The sequence below is a fragment of the Zootoca vivipara genome, chromosome 8, assembly GCF_965207765.1.
Source record: "Zootoca vivipara chromosome 8, rZooViv2.hap1.1, whole genome shotgun sequence".
NCBI lineage: Eukaryota > Metazoa > Chordata > Lepidosauria > Squamata > Lacertidae > Zootoca > Zootoca vivipara.
The window spans coordinates 40,564,906-40,581,555 of record NC_142591.1 but is presented as its reverse complement, the minus strand read 5'-3'; the positions used below and the strand labels follow the sequence as shown (position 1 = coordinate 40,581,555).

Genomic DNA, 16,650 nt, shown 5'->3' with positions numbered 1-16,650 from the left:
ATTTAGAGATGTGACATTACTGGATATGCTGGTTTTGGTTGTTGTTGTTGTTGATGATGATGATGATGTTGATGTTCTGGCAGCCCAATCCTGTGTATTGTTACAAAGGTTGGGTGCCTCCCCCTCTCAGCCAAGTTGTAGCAAGAGTCCATGGGATTCCAGGCACTCTACCAGGGTCTGTGTTCCTTTGGAGAATTGAGACATGGCAGAGGCCGTAGCAGCTTTAAGAAATGTCATTTATTCACCTATTTACACTTTCAGTCTGTATGGAGAGAGTCCAGATCTTATAACATGGTCGTTTCAAGAGGAGCTTGCCCCCACAGCAGTGCAGCCAGTCTTCAGCCAGCCTACCGAAGACCAGTCTTTTCTTCCTCCTCCTTCTTCCCAACAACCCTTGCTCTAGAGTCTAGACTCTTCTCCTGTCTCGTCACACCCAGTTACACTGGCAGCCTACCAACCCCACCCTACACGGTCTCTGTCCACACCTCAGGGCAAGGGAGGAGGGCAGTTCTTTTGTATTGCCAATCACCTTGTATTGTTTCTTAATGGCCCTAGCTTGGCCAGGTTGTTTTTTATCTGATAGCTCAGGAAATTCCTCTGCAGCTTGTATGTCTCTCATCACATCCCAAATACCGTAATCAAAATCCTACCATTTATTAATTTCTAGGGTTTAGGGTCCTTCCCCCCCCCCAATCTTTAACAGTATATTTAGTCGGATGCGAGTTCCAATAAGTGGAGTGGCATATTGTTCCAAAGATGTATGCATATGATTTCAGTATTTATTTTGTACAAGCTCTGTTTCGATTTTCGATTTTAAAGTCCCCACTTTTTAAAAGTTAATTTGTATCAAATATCCAAGAACAAACAGAGTACCCTGTTTTCACTTACATAAACATGTGTAAACTTTATAAAATGTAAACACCACAAGTTACTGAGTACACATTTAGCTAATACAAATATTTGATCGTCACAGTGAGTTGCTACTGATGCCCTCATTGGGGATTTCATGGCCTTTCCTAGAAAACAGCCATTTGTATAAACAGGGGTTATTTGGATGTAATTAAAGCCCTTGTTTAAACTGTTTCTTCAGAAAGCTCCTAAAGTTACAAGATAAATGAATATAGCACCTAAGTCAATAATCAATTTAAAAGTTGAGATTAGAATAGTAAGTTGCATAATGTATATTTTCAAAAAGATATGTTCAGGGCCGTCTTAAGCATACCCGGCGCCCTGGTACGAAGATCCCTTTGGCGCCCCCCCCCATTTCCCAGAGTTGGACCCCCCCAGTCCTTCCAGCTTGGCGGCGGCGGGAGTTGCGTGGGGCTCGGCGGGGATGTCTTTGTGGCCTTGCGCTGCTGGCTAAGCTGCTGGGCGAGGCGCTAGCGGCGCCCGACAGCTCGGCGGTGCCCGTAGCCTCGCTGCCGGTGCGGGGCGTCTTGTTCATGGGGCTCTACTGCGGCACCGGCAGCAGCGCAGCCGCGGCAGGAGCCAAAGCCGGAACTGGGCCGGGCGCGCAGCTGGCCGCCTTTTACGCGCGCTTCCAGCCGGCCCAAGGCGGAGCCGGACCAGGCAGCAGCAGCGGCAAGCAGCAAGCGCCGGAAGGTGGGCGCTGCAGAGCGGAAAATGGAGGCCGCCGCGCAGCTCCCCCACTTGCTGGGCGCCCCTCTGTGCCCCTCTGCGCCCTCTCAGCCCCCAGGCGCCCTGGTGCATGGCGCCACTAGGACCAATGGGCGAGCCGGCCCTGGATATGTTTACTAGTATTGTTACATACTGCTAAATGTCAAAGTTAATTTGATCAAGTTTAATATTTCGTCTGTGCGAAATGAGCCCAGTGCACACTGGTATCGGTTCACAGTGACCACATGGAGATTGGATCATAGATGGCTCAACAGTATGTGCAGCTTCTCAGCACATGGATCCAGCACCTACCATGTGGATTTCACAATGTGAACTCTCAAAAATGGGTGCATCTGTATGATGCGGGTTTTGTGGATATTTTTCCTTTGCACATTGGGATAATTTGCACTAGAAAACTTTCAGTTTGGGTTGGAAAATTTTCTAGAGAGTGATCTAATTTACCATTTTTATTTATAGCTCTACCTCCCTTTCAAATCAGAGCCAGTGAAGGCGGTGAAGGTCCTGTGTGACATACCTGCCAAGTTCCAGCCTGAGAAATAAGGGACCGGACCGGAAGTAGCAGACTGGAAGTAGCGCTGTCACCATTTTGGAACTGGGCGGAGCATGCTCAGAAGTGACTTTTGATGCTGATGTACCCAGTTCCAAAATGGCCACCGCACCAGAAGTCGTGTTTATCAGCTCCATCTGGTACGCAAGCTGAGACCCTACCTGCCCACAGACTGTTCCGCCAGAATGGTGCATGCTCTAGTTATCTCTCTATTGGACCACTGCAATGCGCTCTATGCGGGGCTACCTTTGAAGGTGACCTGGAAACTACAACTAATCCAGAATGCGGTAGCTAGACTGGTGACTGGGAGCGACCGCCGAGACCACATAACACCGGTCTTGCAAGATCTACATTGGCTCCCAGTACGTTTCCGAGCACAATTCAAAGTGTTGGTGCTGACCTTTAAAGCCCTAATGGCCTCAATCCAGTATACCTAAAGGAACGCCTCCACCCCAATCGTTCTGCCCGGACACTGAGGTCCAGTGCCGAGGGCCTTATGGCGGTTCCCTCACTGCAAGAAGCCAAGTTACAGGGAACCAGGCAGAGGGCCTTCTTGGTAGTGGCACCCGCCCTGTGGAACGCCCTCCCACCAGATGTCAAAGAGAAAAACAACTACCAGACTTTTAGAAGACATCTAAAGGCAGCCCTATTTGGGAAAGTTTTTAATGTTTAACAGACTATTGTATTTTAATATTTTGTTGGAAGCCACCCAGAGTGGCTGAGGAAGCCCGGCCAGATGGGTGGGGTATAGATAAATTATTATTATTATTATTATTATTATTATTATTATTATACACTTGATAATGTGTAATCCCTTGGGAACATATTTAATAGAAATGGTGTAACTTCCCTCTGTTCAGTTCGGATTTCTGTATTTAGAATTTCTGTTTTTTTGGAAGCCGCCCAGAGTGGCTGGGGGAACCCGGCCAGATGGGCGGGGTATAAATAATAAATTATTATTATATTATTAAACAGTTTGGAATTTACAAGCTTTTTCAGTGAGTGTTCTGAAAAAGCTAGATGGTTTTCCAAGAGTGCTGTCCAGACATGTAATTTTGGTGTGTGCGCACACATGTGCATTATTGTGTTGCTCCACCCCCAAAACCCCATTGTAGTTTGGTTAGATCCTTCTGCACCCTCTCCACAGCACAGCCGTGACAAAGACGTGGTTGGAAATTGTCTCCCCCAAACCATTAAAACTAACATGCACCACATGTAATTTGTGAAAGGGGCAACAAACATTTGCAAGAAACAATCAGGATAATTGCCTAAACAGAGAAGGTACTAACCAGAGAAAATGATGCTTGGTTAGGTAGTCTGATCCACATATTCCAGCCATCAATGAGAATTCTTTCATTGGTGGATTTCAAGATGTGAGGGCTTAATAATAATGACTTTTTAAAATTTCTTATTGACAACTGAACATGGTAAAAAGACAGAAGATGGTATCCAATTGTGCCTGTCTACTAGTGGAACAGACTTATTGAGTAACATGATATTTCCTTTCTCTTTTCTCCCCTGCAGTGCTCTGTATGTACACTAAATCTGAATTGAAGCGTTGGGGGATTCTCTGGAACAGTTTTTTTCGGGAGGGGGCTAGGGGGAAGGAGGGAAAGGGGAAATCTGCTCCCATAATGTTGGATAACTTATAGAGTTCTTAGTTTTTAAAGCCAAACCTTCTCCATTTCCTGTTGGCAGGCAGGGATACTATCTTCTGAGTTTCTGGGACATGAAATTACTTTGACCCTCTCTTCTTGGTTTTCAAATCCCTTTAGTCTTTCTGCTCCGCAGCGTTTTTCTTGTTCAACATCTTCAACATCCAGCTTTACTTGTATTATTAGTTTCATAATTTTCTTTCTCCTTCAAACTCCTTCTCAGTACAGTACTTGTTTAATAAAGCTTTCACTGAAGCTTTCTAATTTGCATTTACCTGTAGAACATTGCTGCTTGACAAGCACATCCATTTCCACTACACACACCAGGGCCTATTCCTAACTTCTTTGTGTTTTTAGATCTTAAGATGTCTGGGGAGGATCTATGTAGCCTTTCGTTTCTCTCCACTGTAGCACACTAGTGGTTTATCATGGTTTATCATAGTTGTGGTAGAGCACATGCATTGCAAGCAGAAGGGACCAGGTAAATCTCCAGCTTCTCCAGCTTCTCCAGGTAGGGCTGAGAGACCCTGGGAGCCAATGCCTGCCAGTGCAGACAGTTCTGAGCTAGATGGGCCAGTGGTCTGACTTGATGGTTTAAGGTAGTTTCCTAATCATAGTAACTGGCCAATAGACCTGCACAAATGATAAGAGAGGGAGAGAAAAGTCAAAATATTGTGTTGTACCATGTCTGTTATAGTAGTAAAATACGTAGTAAAAATGAGATAATATAGGCTTATCTAATGGTGTAGGCTTTAGAGGGTTGATGTTGATCCACTGGTCATTTTCCAAGTTGGTGATTTATTAGCTGGGTTTCTGAAGCAGAGCCATTTTGAGGCTGACTGCCTTGTGTATTGTGTTTGTGTGTATGTATGTATGTATGTATGTATGTATGTTTGTATTGTTGTATATTGGAACAACCACACAGGAAGTGTTTGTTCTCCAGCAGTTATGTTGTTTGTGCTCTGTTGTCTGCAGTGGATTTTGCATGTGGTTATTGCTGTTTAAGAATTACTATTAATTTTGTATGTCCGGAGAAGCATTGATATTTTGATTTTGAAACCTGGTTAAAAATACATTAGATATTGGATAATGGTTGTATTTTGATCAAAGTGCATGATACCACCAAAATGATTTAGATTCATAAAGTGTTAAAAGACAGATTTACTTAAAATTCAGTAAGTTGTTTTCTCATGACTTAGACTCAATGCCAATTTTCTAACTCAGCAGCTAAAACAATTCATCTAAATGACATACTGTAACTTAATTTAGTTCTCATTAAAGATTCACTTTTCTTATAAAACGCAAATCCCATTACTTCTCTAAATGGAGCCCAAAGGATTTCTTCTGTTTACTCTGAAGTTCCTTAATACTTGCCTTTTCTCTTTAAACGAGAAAGTCTCAAAGGTCTTTTGCAAGCTGGATTTGACAGTTAATGTCTTGCCTTATTCCTCTGATTATTATCCAAACATTCCAGGTCATACAATATTTACTCATTAAGTCAAACTTTTGAAAGCTGATGGCTGCACATGTATTCACATTATGACCTTTTCTTCAGCACATAAAGAGTTACTTCACATGATTTTAAAAAATAATTCTTATTATTTGAAAATAATAATATATTTTTTCCAGTTTAAATCTTGGCAAGATGCCAGGGGTAGTTAGATTAGAACTGATGAAAATCCACTCTTTTATTTGCTTGAAAGTGGATATTTATGTGTTAAATGTGGCCACACTGGGATTTTTTGGGGGGGGTGGGTTGTTGTTGTTCACCACACCCTTCCTAAAGAAATACACTCCAGGAAGATGTCATTGGTTGCTTTAGGATATAATGGTAGGCCATGGGTTAGCAATACATCATCCAAGCCTCTTCCTGGGCTTGTGGGCTCTCACCTTCCCTCCTGCATGGGTGAGAGAAGGAGTTTGGAACCTTTCCCCCTTTGCTTTCTCTTAAGCATGTCATTCTGTGCAATCCGCGGGTTGTGGTTTAACACTAACAGAAGTTAGTCTTGCTCATCCAGTTTCTCATTGATATTTCCAATTGAATTTTGAGTAATTTCACTCTTTCCTGATACGCCTTTCCTCAATGTACTCATCCAGCACTGCTATTTTTAATCAAACTAACCCAAAACCTTATCTACTTTTTTATCTCCCTCTTACAGCCACTGTCCTAAATTTTGTCCCTCTTCCATTTTTGTACTACTTTCTTCAAATAATTTAAACTCATTTGAAAAGATTTTCTGTATTGATAAAATACAGTGGTTTGAAGCTGGCTTGCTCTGCAGCTAGACTTAGTTAATGCTAAGTCATGATCCCAGTTCAGATGAAACAAGAGGCATGTAAAGGAAAACAAATGTCATCCTCCCGGCTATGCAGAAGGAGGAGGCTAGAACTCAATGTTTTCATAGGGGATTTTGATGTGATGTTGAAACTTATACAAGCTTGGACTTGGAAGAGAACCCCAGAGGGGTCAACGCTTTCCGGATTTAAAAAAAGATTCACATTCCTCTACCTAGCCCTAATCCTCTCCTTATAGTACTCCTATTTGTTAAAGGCAACCAGGATTGTGGAAGGCTCACAAGTCTTCCATAATCCCAGGCTACCTCTCACAGATCCATGTAAAATCCAAGTAGGGTGGGTGGGCGGAAGCCCACCCATGACATGAAACTCTGTGGAGCTACATTTAGTTGTGAAGAGACTTTACCAGCAAAACTCAGGATTTGAGGATGGGGGGGTGTAGCTGTATTTCCTAGTGAAGAACTGTTGCTCCAGTAGATTTGATAGAGGAGATTTAAAATGACTGCAAATACAAGAATAGAGGGGGCAAAGCCCACCCACTGCTGGGGCCCTAAAGGTGCTGTGTGATGGATGATTTCACCCACTTTTGCTTTTCTATCGAACACTCTAGATGCCAGTTGCAAAAGGCAGCTGTGCTAGACTTTGGCTCACTTCTGGGCACACTAAGCTTTTGAAACCTCCACATGAATTTGGATCAGCACAGGAATGAACCTATCCATTTTTTAATTGTTAACTGCCTCTTTTCAAACTAACCCAATCTAATTTGAACCTGGCGTATTTCTAGATTTTGAGACCATTGTAAAAAACCTATTAAACAATTGCAGAACATTGTTAGTAATGTTTTCTTTTTAGTTGCACAAAAATGCAATACTTGGAGGGAAGGAAATTGTTCAACAAGTGACTGGTCTTTTTGTTTTGTTTTGTTTCCTGCAGGATCTTTCATGTTGGTGAACACTACCGAAAAATTTGGACAAAGAGCTCATCTTTTGCTACCACACCTGAAAGAAAATGACACTCATTGCATCGATTTCAATTTTTATGTTTCCAGCAAGAGTGGATCCAATCCTGGCATATTAAATGTTTATGTGAAAGTCAACAACGGTCAGCTTGGTAGCCCAGTGTGGAATATGTCCGGAGGTCCTACAGGAACCTGGAACAGGGTAGAATTGGCAATTAGCACCTTTTGGCCAAATTTCTATCAGGTACTGCTTGTTTGTTCTTTTCTGACATATAAGAAACAGACTAAAATATTTCATGTGAATCACTGCTGAATAAGGCATTCTTAACCTTATTTAACAGGTGTGCACTTGGTTCAATTTTGACATCCGTCAATGTGTTTGTCTATTTGTTTGTCTGTTTGATAAGTCATTCATGCACCATCCTATGACCAAGTTCTTGGGATGGCTTACAACAAGAATAAAAATAAATCACAAAATGCATACAATTAAACAGGCCAATGGTAAAACATGTAAAAGCAGCATCTTTTCGTGTTTTCCCTTTGAAAACAATCCCTGGCAGGTTATTCGATTATATATTTATAGCAGCCTTAGAAACAAGTTTTTTCAGGTGTAGACAAGAGCATTTACATTTTAAACTCTTGTATAATGAGCCGTTAATACTTTCCAACAAGCCAGGTAGGTAGAAGAAAGTGATGAAGAGATATTTCCTCATCTTTCCAAGAAGACAAGACTCACCAGAGATGGATAGGTGGGAATTCCATCCTGTCAAGCTTGCTATGTGACAGGAGAACTTGGTGCCCCGAGGAAGGATGTCATCAACTGAAATGTGTTGTTCATTTTAATTTTTCTATAGGATTATCATTATTGATAAATATATATTTTAGTATCATTTTGAGACTGATTGATGGCAACATTACATTTTTATGCATATAGTAAGATTCCCTTGTGAAACTTCTGGTCCTTTGGGAGGAAGGGTAAGATTTAATAAACAAATGACAATAATTTAAACAAAATGTGATATACAAATAAAAATAAATATATGAGCTGTTGATTGGTATACCAAAGTTATTACATTATCATGAATTCTAAAGAAATATTTTTAGTGTCTGGGCGTTTGCTTCACCCTGGAACATATAGGCAAGTAACTCTCACTGTTGTTGTTTAGTCGTTTAGTCGTGTCAGACTCTTCGTGACCCCATGGACCAGAGCACGCCAGGCACTCCTGTCTTCCACTGCCTCCCTCAGACTCATGTTGGTAGCTTCAAGAACACTGTCCAACCATCTCGTCCTCTGTCGTCCCCTTCTCCTAGTGCCCTCAATCTTTCCCAACATCAGGGTCTTTTCCAAGGATTCTTCTCTTCTCATGAGGTGGCCAAAGTATTGGAGCCTCAGCTTCACGATCTGTCCTTCCAGTGAGCACTCAGGGCTGATTTCCTTAAGAATGGATAGGTTTGATCTTCTTGCAGTCCATGGGACTCCCACTAGTATTTATTTAATAGAAGTGATGCTGTTCAGTACAAAGTCACACTTCTGAAGACATTCTGCTTCTATACTTAGAATATCTGCTAAAATACTTCTTTTGAGCATAATTATTGTTTGATTTCAGGATATTTTTTGTAGCTAATACAGTTCATTTAAATGTAAAATTTCAAATTCATCTAGCCTTTTGGATTTAATTCCATAACTGATACTTGCTCTTTTTATTTTATTTCTTAGCAGTAATACTTGTTCTAATTGCTCCATCCTGAGGAATGCCTATTAGTTAGAGCTCCATTACCAACCTAAACTTTGCTGCCCATAAGTAGCTAGTGTATGTTGGTATGGGAGTTATTTTAGACCCATCTGGGTCTGTAGCATGCACATTTTAAAGGCTTTTTATTGCTAAACTCACCTTGTCTATAATTATATCTTGTTCCAGATAATTTCTATCCTCTCCATGTTTTTCTTTTAAGGTATCTGGGAGGGTTGCTTCTGTAGAGCAAGATATCTGTTACTTGCTGCCGCCCTCACTGCAGAATCGTTGTTACCATGTCAAAGAATTATTTTATGGTATAGAACAAGTTTACAGTTAAAAAATAACCTTCCAGTAGGATGACTTATGCAGCTCCACAGGTTGTTAGTACCCCTACTGTGTTCATTCTGCTCAATATCTTGTATTCTTAGCTCCATAAACCCACGTGCAAGCAGTAAACTACATGCCTTCTCTTCTTAAATCATTGCTTCCTCGTTTATATGGAGCAGAAACAGGCTGCTGAAAAGCAAACACATAAATAAACCCTCTCCATTATAATCTGAAAATCCGAGCCCAAAATGAAATGAAAGGGGGATTTCCGTGTGCTTGTGCCTGTTTGTTTCAGATTGCTGTTTTACAGTGTTTAAGTGCTAATGAATGGCGGTCACAAATCCATTTTGTATTTCAGTGCAGCTGAATGAAAAGGGTACTATAGCAGATCTGCTGTTACCTAGATTCGTTTTAGTTTAGTAGATTCCATGTAGTGCAGTCCCAAGGCATGTGTACAGGACTTGCAAATAAGTCCCATTGAGCTTAGTGTGACTTACTCCCTAGGAAGTGTGCTTAGAATTACAGTCTGAGTCTCATTTAGTGCTAGACAGCTTTAACCTTTCCAAGCCCGACAGCTTTTTCTGTAAATGAGGTGCTTAGGGACTTAGATCCTCCACAGGTTTTCATATCGAAGCTCATCTCTTCATTAGCTGCATAAATGTACCATGTATTCACCTAGTTTCATATTAGCAAATGTTGTGCAAACCTTAGCCTATCTACCGTGTTCCTTTACATGCTGCAGCAGGGCATTAAACACAACTAAAATGCCACAACTAACACACCAAACATTTATTTTTGTAACCTCTGGATTATGGTGCTTTCATTTTTCATGTTCCCTGGGCATAGTGTATACTGTCTGGAATGGACAAAAGGCTAAGAGGGAGCTATAACTGGTTCATGACTTCAGAATAGCAGCAGCCCCTTTATATATGTGTACATGGCCAACAGTAAACAGACCCTTTACTCAAGCCATATCAATGAGATTCAGTCACTGCTGCTAAAAATACTGACAGATTCTGAGAACGAAAATAGAGCACAATATTGGTTCCAACTGGGAACTGATTTACTGTGAGGCAGTAGAAGCCCTTGTGAAATAAATGGGCCCAGGATCGTGGGCCTTGAAAAATAACCCCGTACAAACAACTTCATTACTGTATGAGCCCAATTTTCAATCTTGCTCACTTTAAATCACTTTCATGTAGGTGCTCTAGTTGACATTAACCTCATAAATTCTTCTTTATGAGCCTAAGTGTGAATTTGAAAGTGGCACGCATGCAAAAGTGTAGTCACATGGAAGTGCTACATGGAGACAAGGGGACGCAAGAAAAACGACCCAGAACGGCAGTGAACTTTTTTTTGTTTGATGGGATTATTTTCTTTTTCTGTTCACATAATTGTATTAAATAACCACATTGGTATCAGGAAATTCTTTTCTCTTTTTAAAATAAGTTTTGTGAAATAGAGTTTATGATTAGGTATAATTCACCTTTGGACTGCAAGAATTGTAATTGCTTAGCAAAAACAAAGGCAGGAGTTTACTAAATGAGGTCATGTATTGAAAGTAAATCTATTTATTCCCTTTGTTCTATGGAGCTGACAAGTTATCTCTGCCAGCACATTTTCAGCAGTAAGCATTTAGGGTGGCAAGCCAGCCCCCCTTCTTTGTTCTCATAGAGAAGGGGGAAGTGGCAGGAATGAAAAGCTAATTTTGCTCTTCACTGAAGCAGGGAGGATCAGGGACAGTGCAATGTTAAACTGCTTCCCTATTTCCTGTTTGGCAGGCATCTGAGGGATAGTCTGATGTAAAACATCTCTCAGGCAGACGTCCAACACAGCTTTCCATGAGCAAATGAAATTTGTTTTTTTAACCAGTTGTTTTCTTGCTGATAAGGCAGCAAAAAAACACTTTCCAAGAAATCTTTGCTACAGCTTTATTTTATTTTGACTAATGTGCTTTCATATGTTGCATTCAAGATGTTGTGTCAATTGTGATGAAATGCAAAGTTGACAGCTTGGAGTTAACTTTTTTTAAACCTGGCAGCTAAACATAAAGAAAATGCTAGACAGTATTTTTGCACAAAACATCACACATTTTAAGGATTTATTACCTTTCTTTTCTCTTAAAGTATGCATACACATGCATGCACACACACACACAAATCTTGTATATAAAGGACCTGATTTTAGTGTAGCACCATTAAAAATATGGAAGAAATGTTCAGTCACTCAATCCAGCAATGACCAATTGATGTGCGTCCATCGCCACAAACTGGGTGGCTTCCAACAAAATATTAAAATACAATAGTCTGTTAAACATTAAATCAGTGAGCCACGCCCCCCCCCCCGGACGTCTGGATTGGCAGCCATCCCCCAGCACGTGAAGGGCTCGTAGGTGCCCGCAACCTCCCCTCCTGCTATGCCGGAAGGGACTTTCCTACAGAATAGCAAATGAACTAGTGTCCTCAATCTGGATATTTAGTACAATAGTAAAGTACTGTAGTACAATATACAATGGTACAGTATTTTTTATCTCACAGTTATTCCAGAGTTAAATGAAATAATAGATGTGAAGGCATTTATAGTCTTTATTTACTTCGTTTGAAACAAGTGTTTTCTTTCTTTTAAAGGAAACTTGTTTGTAGTTAATAGCTTATATACTTCAGCAGTGATAATAGGATACCCAAATGCATGCATGGAGAATAAAATTTCCCTCTCTTTTCAGACACACTGACCACCCAAATATAAAACCCCATAGTGAGTCCATAATCAAAAGCAATAATTGTGTTTCAGTTTCAGAGAAGAAAGCAGATTTAACTTATCAGACTTCAACATGCATCGTCTATGCTTATGAAGGCTTTCATATTTATGTCGCTGAAACATACTTTTCTGCCTAACCAATTTTTGGATTATTTAAAGCTAGGCCTGCCAAAATTTGGAATGGTTTACTTTGATCCTTAGTTCTTAATTCAGCTGACAAGAATAGTCCATTTATTTTTGTGGCCTATTTATAAGCATTGAAAGAACTAGGAGCAATGGATATCTAGGAAGATTGGCTGGGGCAAAACAGCTTAATACCTCCATATTGCCCTAAATGCAAGATTGCTATTGCTATTTTCTTTTTTAAAAAATTCTGTTACCTGTTTAAACAGCAACAAATTATTTATTTTGTTGTTGTTGTTTAGTCATTTAGTCGTGTCCTACTCTTCGTGACCTCATGGACCAGAGCATGCCAGGCACTCCTGTCTTCCACTGCCTCCTGCAGTTTGGTCAGACTTATTTATTTATTTACCGCTTAATTCCAAAATGTGCTTCTCTAAGTAGATTACAAAGTTATTTGTAAGTTGCATAAACATTAAAAGATAAGCATCCAGAATTTTTTTAAATTGCAATAAAACAAACCCATAAAACAATGTAGCAATTTTACCATAGTTGGCAAAATCAATAAAATACAAAGGAATCTTTCTCATAGAAGATACAACACAGTTGGTTTTAAAAAAAAATCATGAGGAAATTTTCAGTGACATAGAACAGGGCCTTGGGTTGGGGAGTTCCCTGCTACTATCGTAGATAAGAAGAATCTCAACAATTAAAACTAGGAATATTTTACTTCCACTGCTTTTGATGGGTCTACTCCAAGTAGGACTTAGCTACAACTTAGTACTGTGTTTATTTTACCCTTAGACCAGAGCTTTCCAAACTGTGTGTTGTGACACGTTATTGTGCTGGCTGCAGTGTGTAGACCTGTCATGCGAACGCTCCCCACGGGGCTGGAAAGGGGTTAGTTTAACCTCCAGTTTGCTAGTAAAACTGAATTACTGTGTCACGAAATGATGCGTATCTAAAAAATGTGTCACCAACATGAAAAGTTTGGAAAGCTCTGCCTTTGACCCTAAAACTTGCCTCTAGGTTAGCTTAAAAACTATGTGTTAGATACAGATGTGGAAATGCTAGTCAGTTTACTAATAGCTTCAATGTACCATCTGGAATGATTATCATTATCCATCCAGTGGCGAACATACATTTTTGGGGCCCTGAAGCCTGAACTGTTATGTGGGCGCCTTCACAACCAGCAACATGGTCTGGGTAACCACAGTTATATTCATCAATGGTGTTGTTAACAACAACAACAACAACAACAACAACCATTTATTATTTATTCCCCTCCCATCTGGCTGGGTTTCCACAGCCACTGTGGGTGGCTTCCAACATAATATTAAAATACAATAGTGTATTAAACATTAAAAGCTTCCCTAAACAGGGCTGCCTTCAGATGTCTTCTAGAAGTCTGATAGTTGTTTTTCTTTTTGACATCTGGTGGGAGGGCATTCCACAGGGTGGGTGCCACTACCGAGAAGGCCCTCTGCCCATAGCTGTCAACTTCCGGATTGGAAAATAAGGGATCAGCAGCAGTGCGGCACCGGAAGTCGCTTCTGCGCATGTCCAGACATGTGCAGAAGTGACTTCCGGTGCCGGGCGTCCGCATATCTGGGCACCAGAAATCGCCTCTGCGTATGCCCGGGCATGTGCAGAGGCGATTTCTGGCAGCACTCGGCAAGTGAGCGAGCAGCCAGCCGAGAGCCAGGACATTTATGGGGTATTTTACAATCCGGGGTTGCAGCGGGAAACGGATTTAAATTCAGGGGTTTCCTGCGAAAAACGGGAGGGTTGACAACTATGCCCTCTACCTGGTTCCCTGTAACTTGGCTTCTCGCAGCGAGGGAACCGCCAGAAGGCCCTCGGCACTGGACCTCAGTGTCTGGGCAGAAATATGAGGGTGGAGATGCTCCTTCAGGTATACTGGACCGAGGCCGTTTAGGGCATTAAAGGTCAGCACCAACACTTTAAATTGTGCTCGGAAACGTACTGGGAGCCAATGTAGATCTCTCAGGACCGGTGTTATGTGGTCTCGGCGGCTGCTCCCAGTCACCAGTCTGGCTGCCACATTCTGGATTAGTTGTAGTTTCCGGGTCACCTTCAAAGGTAGCCCCACGTAGAGCGCATTGCAGTAGTCCAAGCGGGAGATAACCAGAGCATGCACCACTCTGGTGAGACAATCTGTGGGCAGGTTAGGGTCTCAGCCTGCATTCCATGACATATCACCAAACCTTTACATCTGTGCTACTGACTCTCAAAGTTTGGAATTGTAGAAATATATACAACAACAAAAATCACTTTGAATTGTATGATTCAGATTGGGTCTACTACACCCCAAAAATCTTAAGCAATGTGGACTAAAGTTACTTCTGGGGCCCCTTCAGGATTAGGGGCCCTGAATGTAAGCTTCATTAGTGTCACAGTGGCCGGAGTGGGCTACTTCAGAGTAACGACGCTACGCAGCTCTGCATTTTATTCTTTTATTGGTGCTGCGTATTTACAGTGCTGAAGTCATTGCTATTTACACGGAGTGGTGTGGTCAGTCGGTTTCAGAACCTCCGAATGGCTTTTGGCGCGTCTTTCTCCAACACAAAAGCTTTGGCAGACCCATCCTCTTTCCCCTCCTCTTTCTGCATAATTCCGGAGTTGGGGGGATGGGTCTCCCCCCCTTATTCGCCCCTTCCTGTCCCACCTGGGACCCTGGCTCCTCTACCTTGCCTGAGCCTCGGACACGACTTCCTGCTTCCCCACTGGCATCGGAACTCTCTCTGCTTTCCCCTGTGCTCGGGGATGGGCTTGAACTCAGGAGGGGAGGGACTTCGCGATATCCCCTGTCCCTCACATCCACCCCCCTCCCAAGCTCTCCTTCACCCCTCCCCAGGTCCCCCCCAGGTGTCGGTGACGACTGGAAGCCTAAGAACTCAGTGCTTTCCGAGCCCGTTGGTGTGAACACCTCCCCCCAGTCCTGCGAGCCCCCCCCTTCCGCCTGGGAGGACGGGAATCCCAAAAAGTCCGTGGCGTCAGAGCTGGTAGGGGTAAAAATGTTCTGCCAATCTGCTCCTTCCTCTGACTGGGTGGATCTCGGTGACACCCATACCTCATCCTCTGGTTCCTCAAACTCCGCTTCCCAGCGCCATGGTGAACTGCTCTCCCGTGCTTCCTCCCCCTCCCCCTCCCTTTCCATGTGCCAGGGCTTGGGTCTATGGGGAAAGAGGGCGTGAAATTCTTCTACCAGGAATTCCTCCTGTATCTGAGTGGCTGGGACCCATTCATTCTGGGACGGTGGAGCATCCTCCCATGCCATGAGGTACTCCAGGCCCCCACCCCCCTCCTTGAGTCCAGGATGGCCGTGGCCTCATTGAGTTGCTCCCTGCCTTCCCTCTCCCCCCCTCCCTCAGGGGTTTGTTCGCTGCCTCGGAGCCTGCTGCTTTCCCTGTACGGCGACAGCAGCGATCTATGAAACACTGGGTGCACCCTCATGTCCTCTGGCAGTGCCAGCCTGTATGCCACCGGGTTGACCTGTTGCGTGACCGTGAAGGGGCCCAACCTTCTGGGCGCCAGCTTTTTGCACCTCCCTCTGATGGGAAGGCCCTCCGAGGACAACCACACTTTGTCCCCCACCCTAATGACCTCCCCCAGTCGCCTGTGGCGATCTGCCCCCTTCTTGTACGCTTCCTTGGCTCTCTCCAAGTGTTCTCTGAGCTGCTGGTGCACCGTCTCCAGTTCCTCTGCCCAATCCTCAGCCTGTGGGCCCTCCTCCTCCTCCTCCGCCTCCCTCTCTGGGAAAGATCTGAGGTCGCGCCCGTAATTGGCCTTAAAGGGCGACACCCCTGTGGAGACGTGCACTGCATTGTTGTAGGCAAATTCTGCCAGCGGCAGGCGATCCACCCAGTCCGTTTGCCCGCTGGCTGACGTAGCATCTCAGGTACTGCTGCAGAATGGCGTTGACCCTCTCCGCCTGTCCATTGGTCTGCGGGTGTCTAGCCGTCGACAAGCTGACCTCCACCTGCAGGAGGTTCATGAGCCGCCGCCAGAACCTGGAAACAAATTGGCGGCCACGATCCGAAATAACCTTTAAAGGTAATCCATGCAGTCTGAATACGTGATCCACAAACAGTTTGGCTGTCTCTTCTGCAGAGACCGCCCTGGCACACGGTATAAAGTGGCACATTTTGGACATGAGGTCCACCACCACCAACACTGCGGTCTTGCCCCTGGAAGAAGGCAGATCTGTGATGAAGTCCATGGACACCACTTCCCACGGCCTGTGTGGCGTGGCTAAGGGCTCCAGCAATCCCGGTGGCGCTGCTCTGACCACCTTTGCCCGCTGGCAGGTGTCACAGCCCCGTACATAGTCTCGAACATCTTCCCTCACCCCTGGCCACCAGAAGTGTCTCATGACTAGGTGAGCGGTTTTGTCCCTCCCAAAATGACCCGCCGTTGGGTTGTCGTGCATCTGCTTGAGGACCGTACGTCTAAGCTGGGTGGTGGGCAGGTACAGTGCACCCTTGTAGAAAAGCAGCCCCCTGCGTTCTGCAAAGTCTTTTGCGTGCTCCCCCCTCTCAGTTCTCTGAAGATGCGGTTGGCAAATTCATCCGCTGCCGTCAGTGCTGTGAGTTC

The 16,650-nt window shown here is 43.5% G+C and overlaps 1 protein-coding gene across 19 annotated transcripts in view; it reads left to right on the top strand.

The window, feature by feature from the left end:
• The window catches only part of PTPRM (protein tyrosine phosphatase receptor type M), a 416,336-nt gene that overhangs the window by 131,693 nt on the left and 267,993 nt on the right, over positions 1-16,650 (top strand). For all 19 annotated transcript variants that reach the window (XM_035126005.3, XM_088675354.1, XM_035126003.3 and 16 more), the window contains exon 3: positions 7,069-7,337. In XM_035126005.3, coding sequence (XP_034981896.2) covers positions 7,069-7,337 — 269 coding nt within the window. The remainder of the gene's footprint in view (positions 1-7,068; positions 7,338-16,650) is intronic.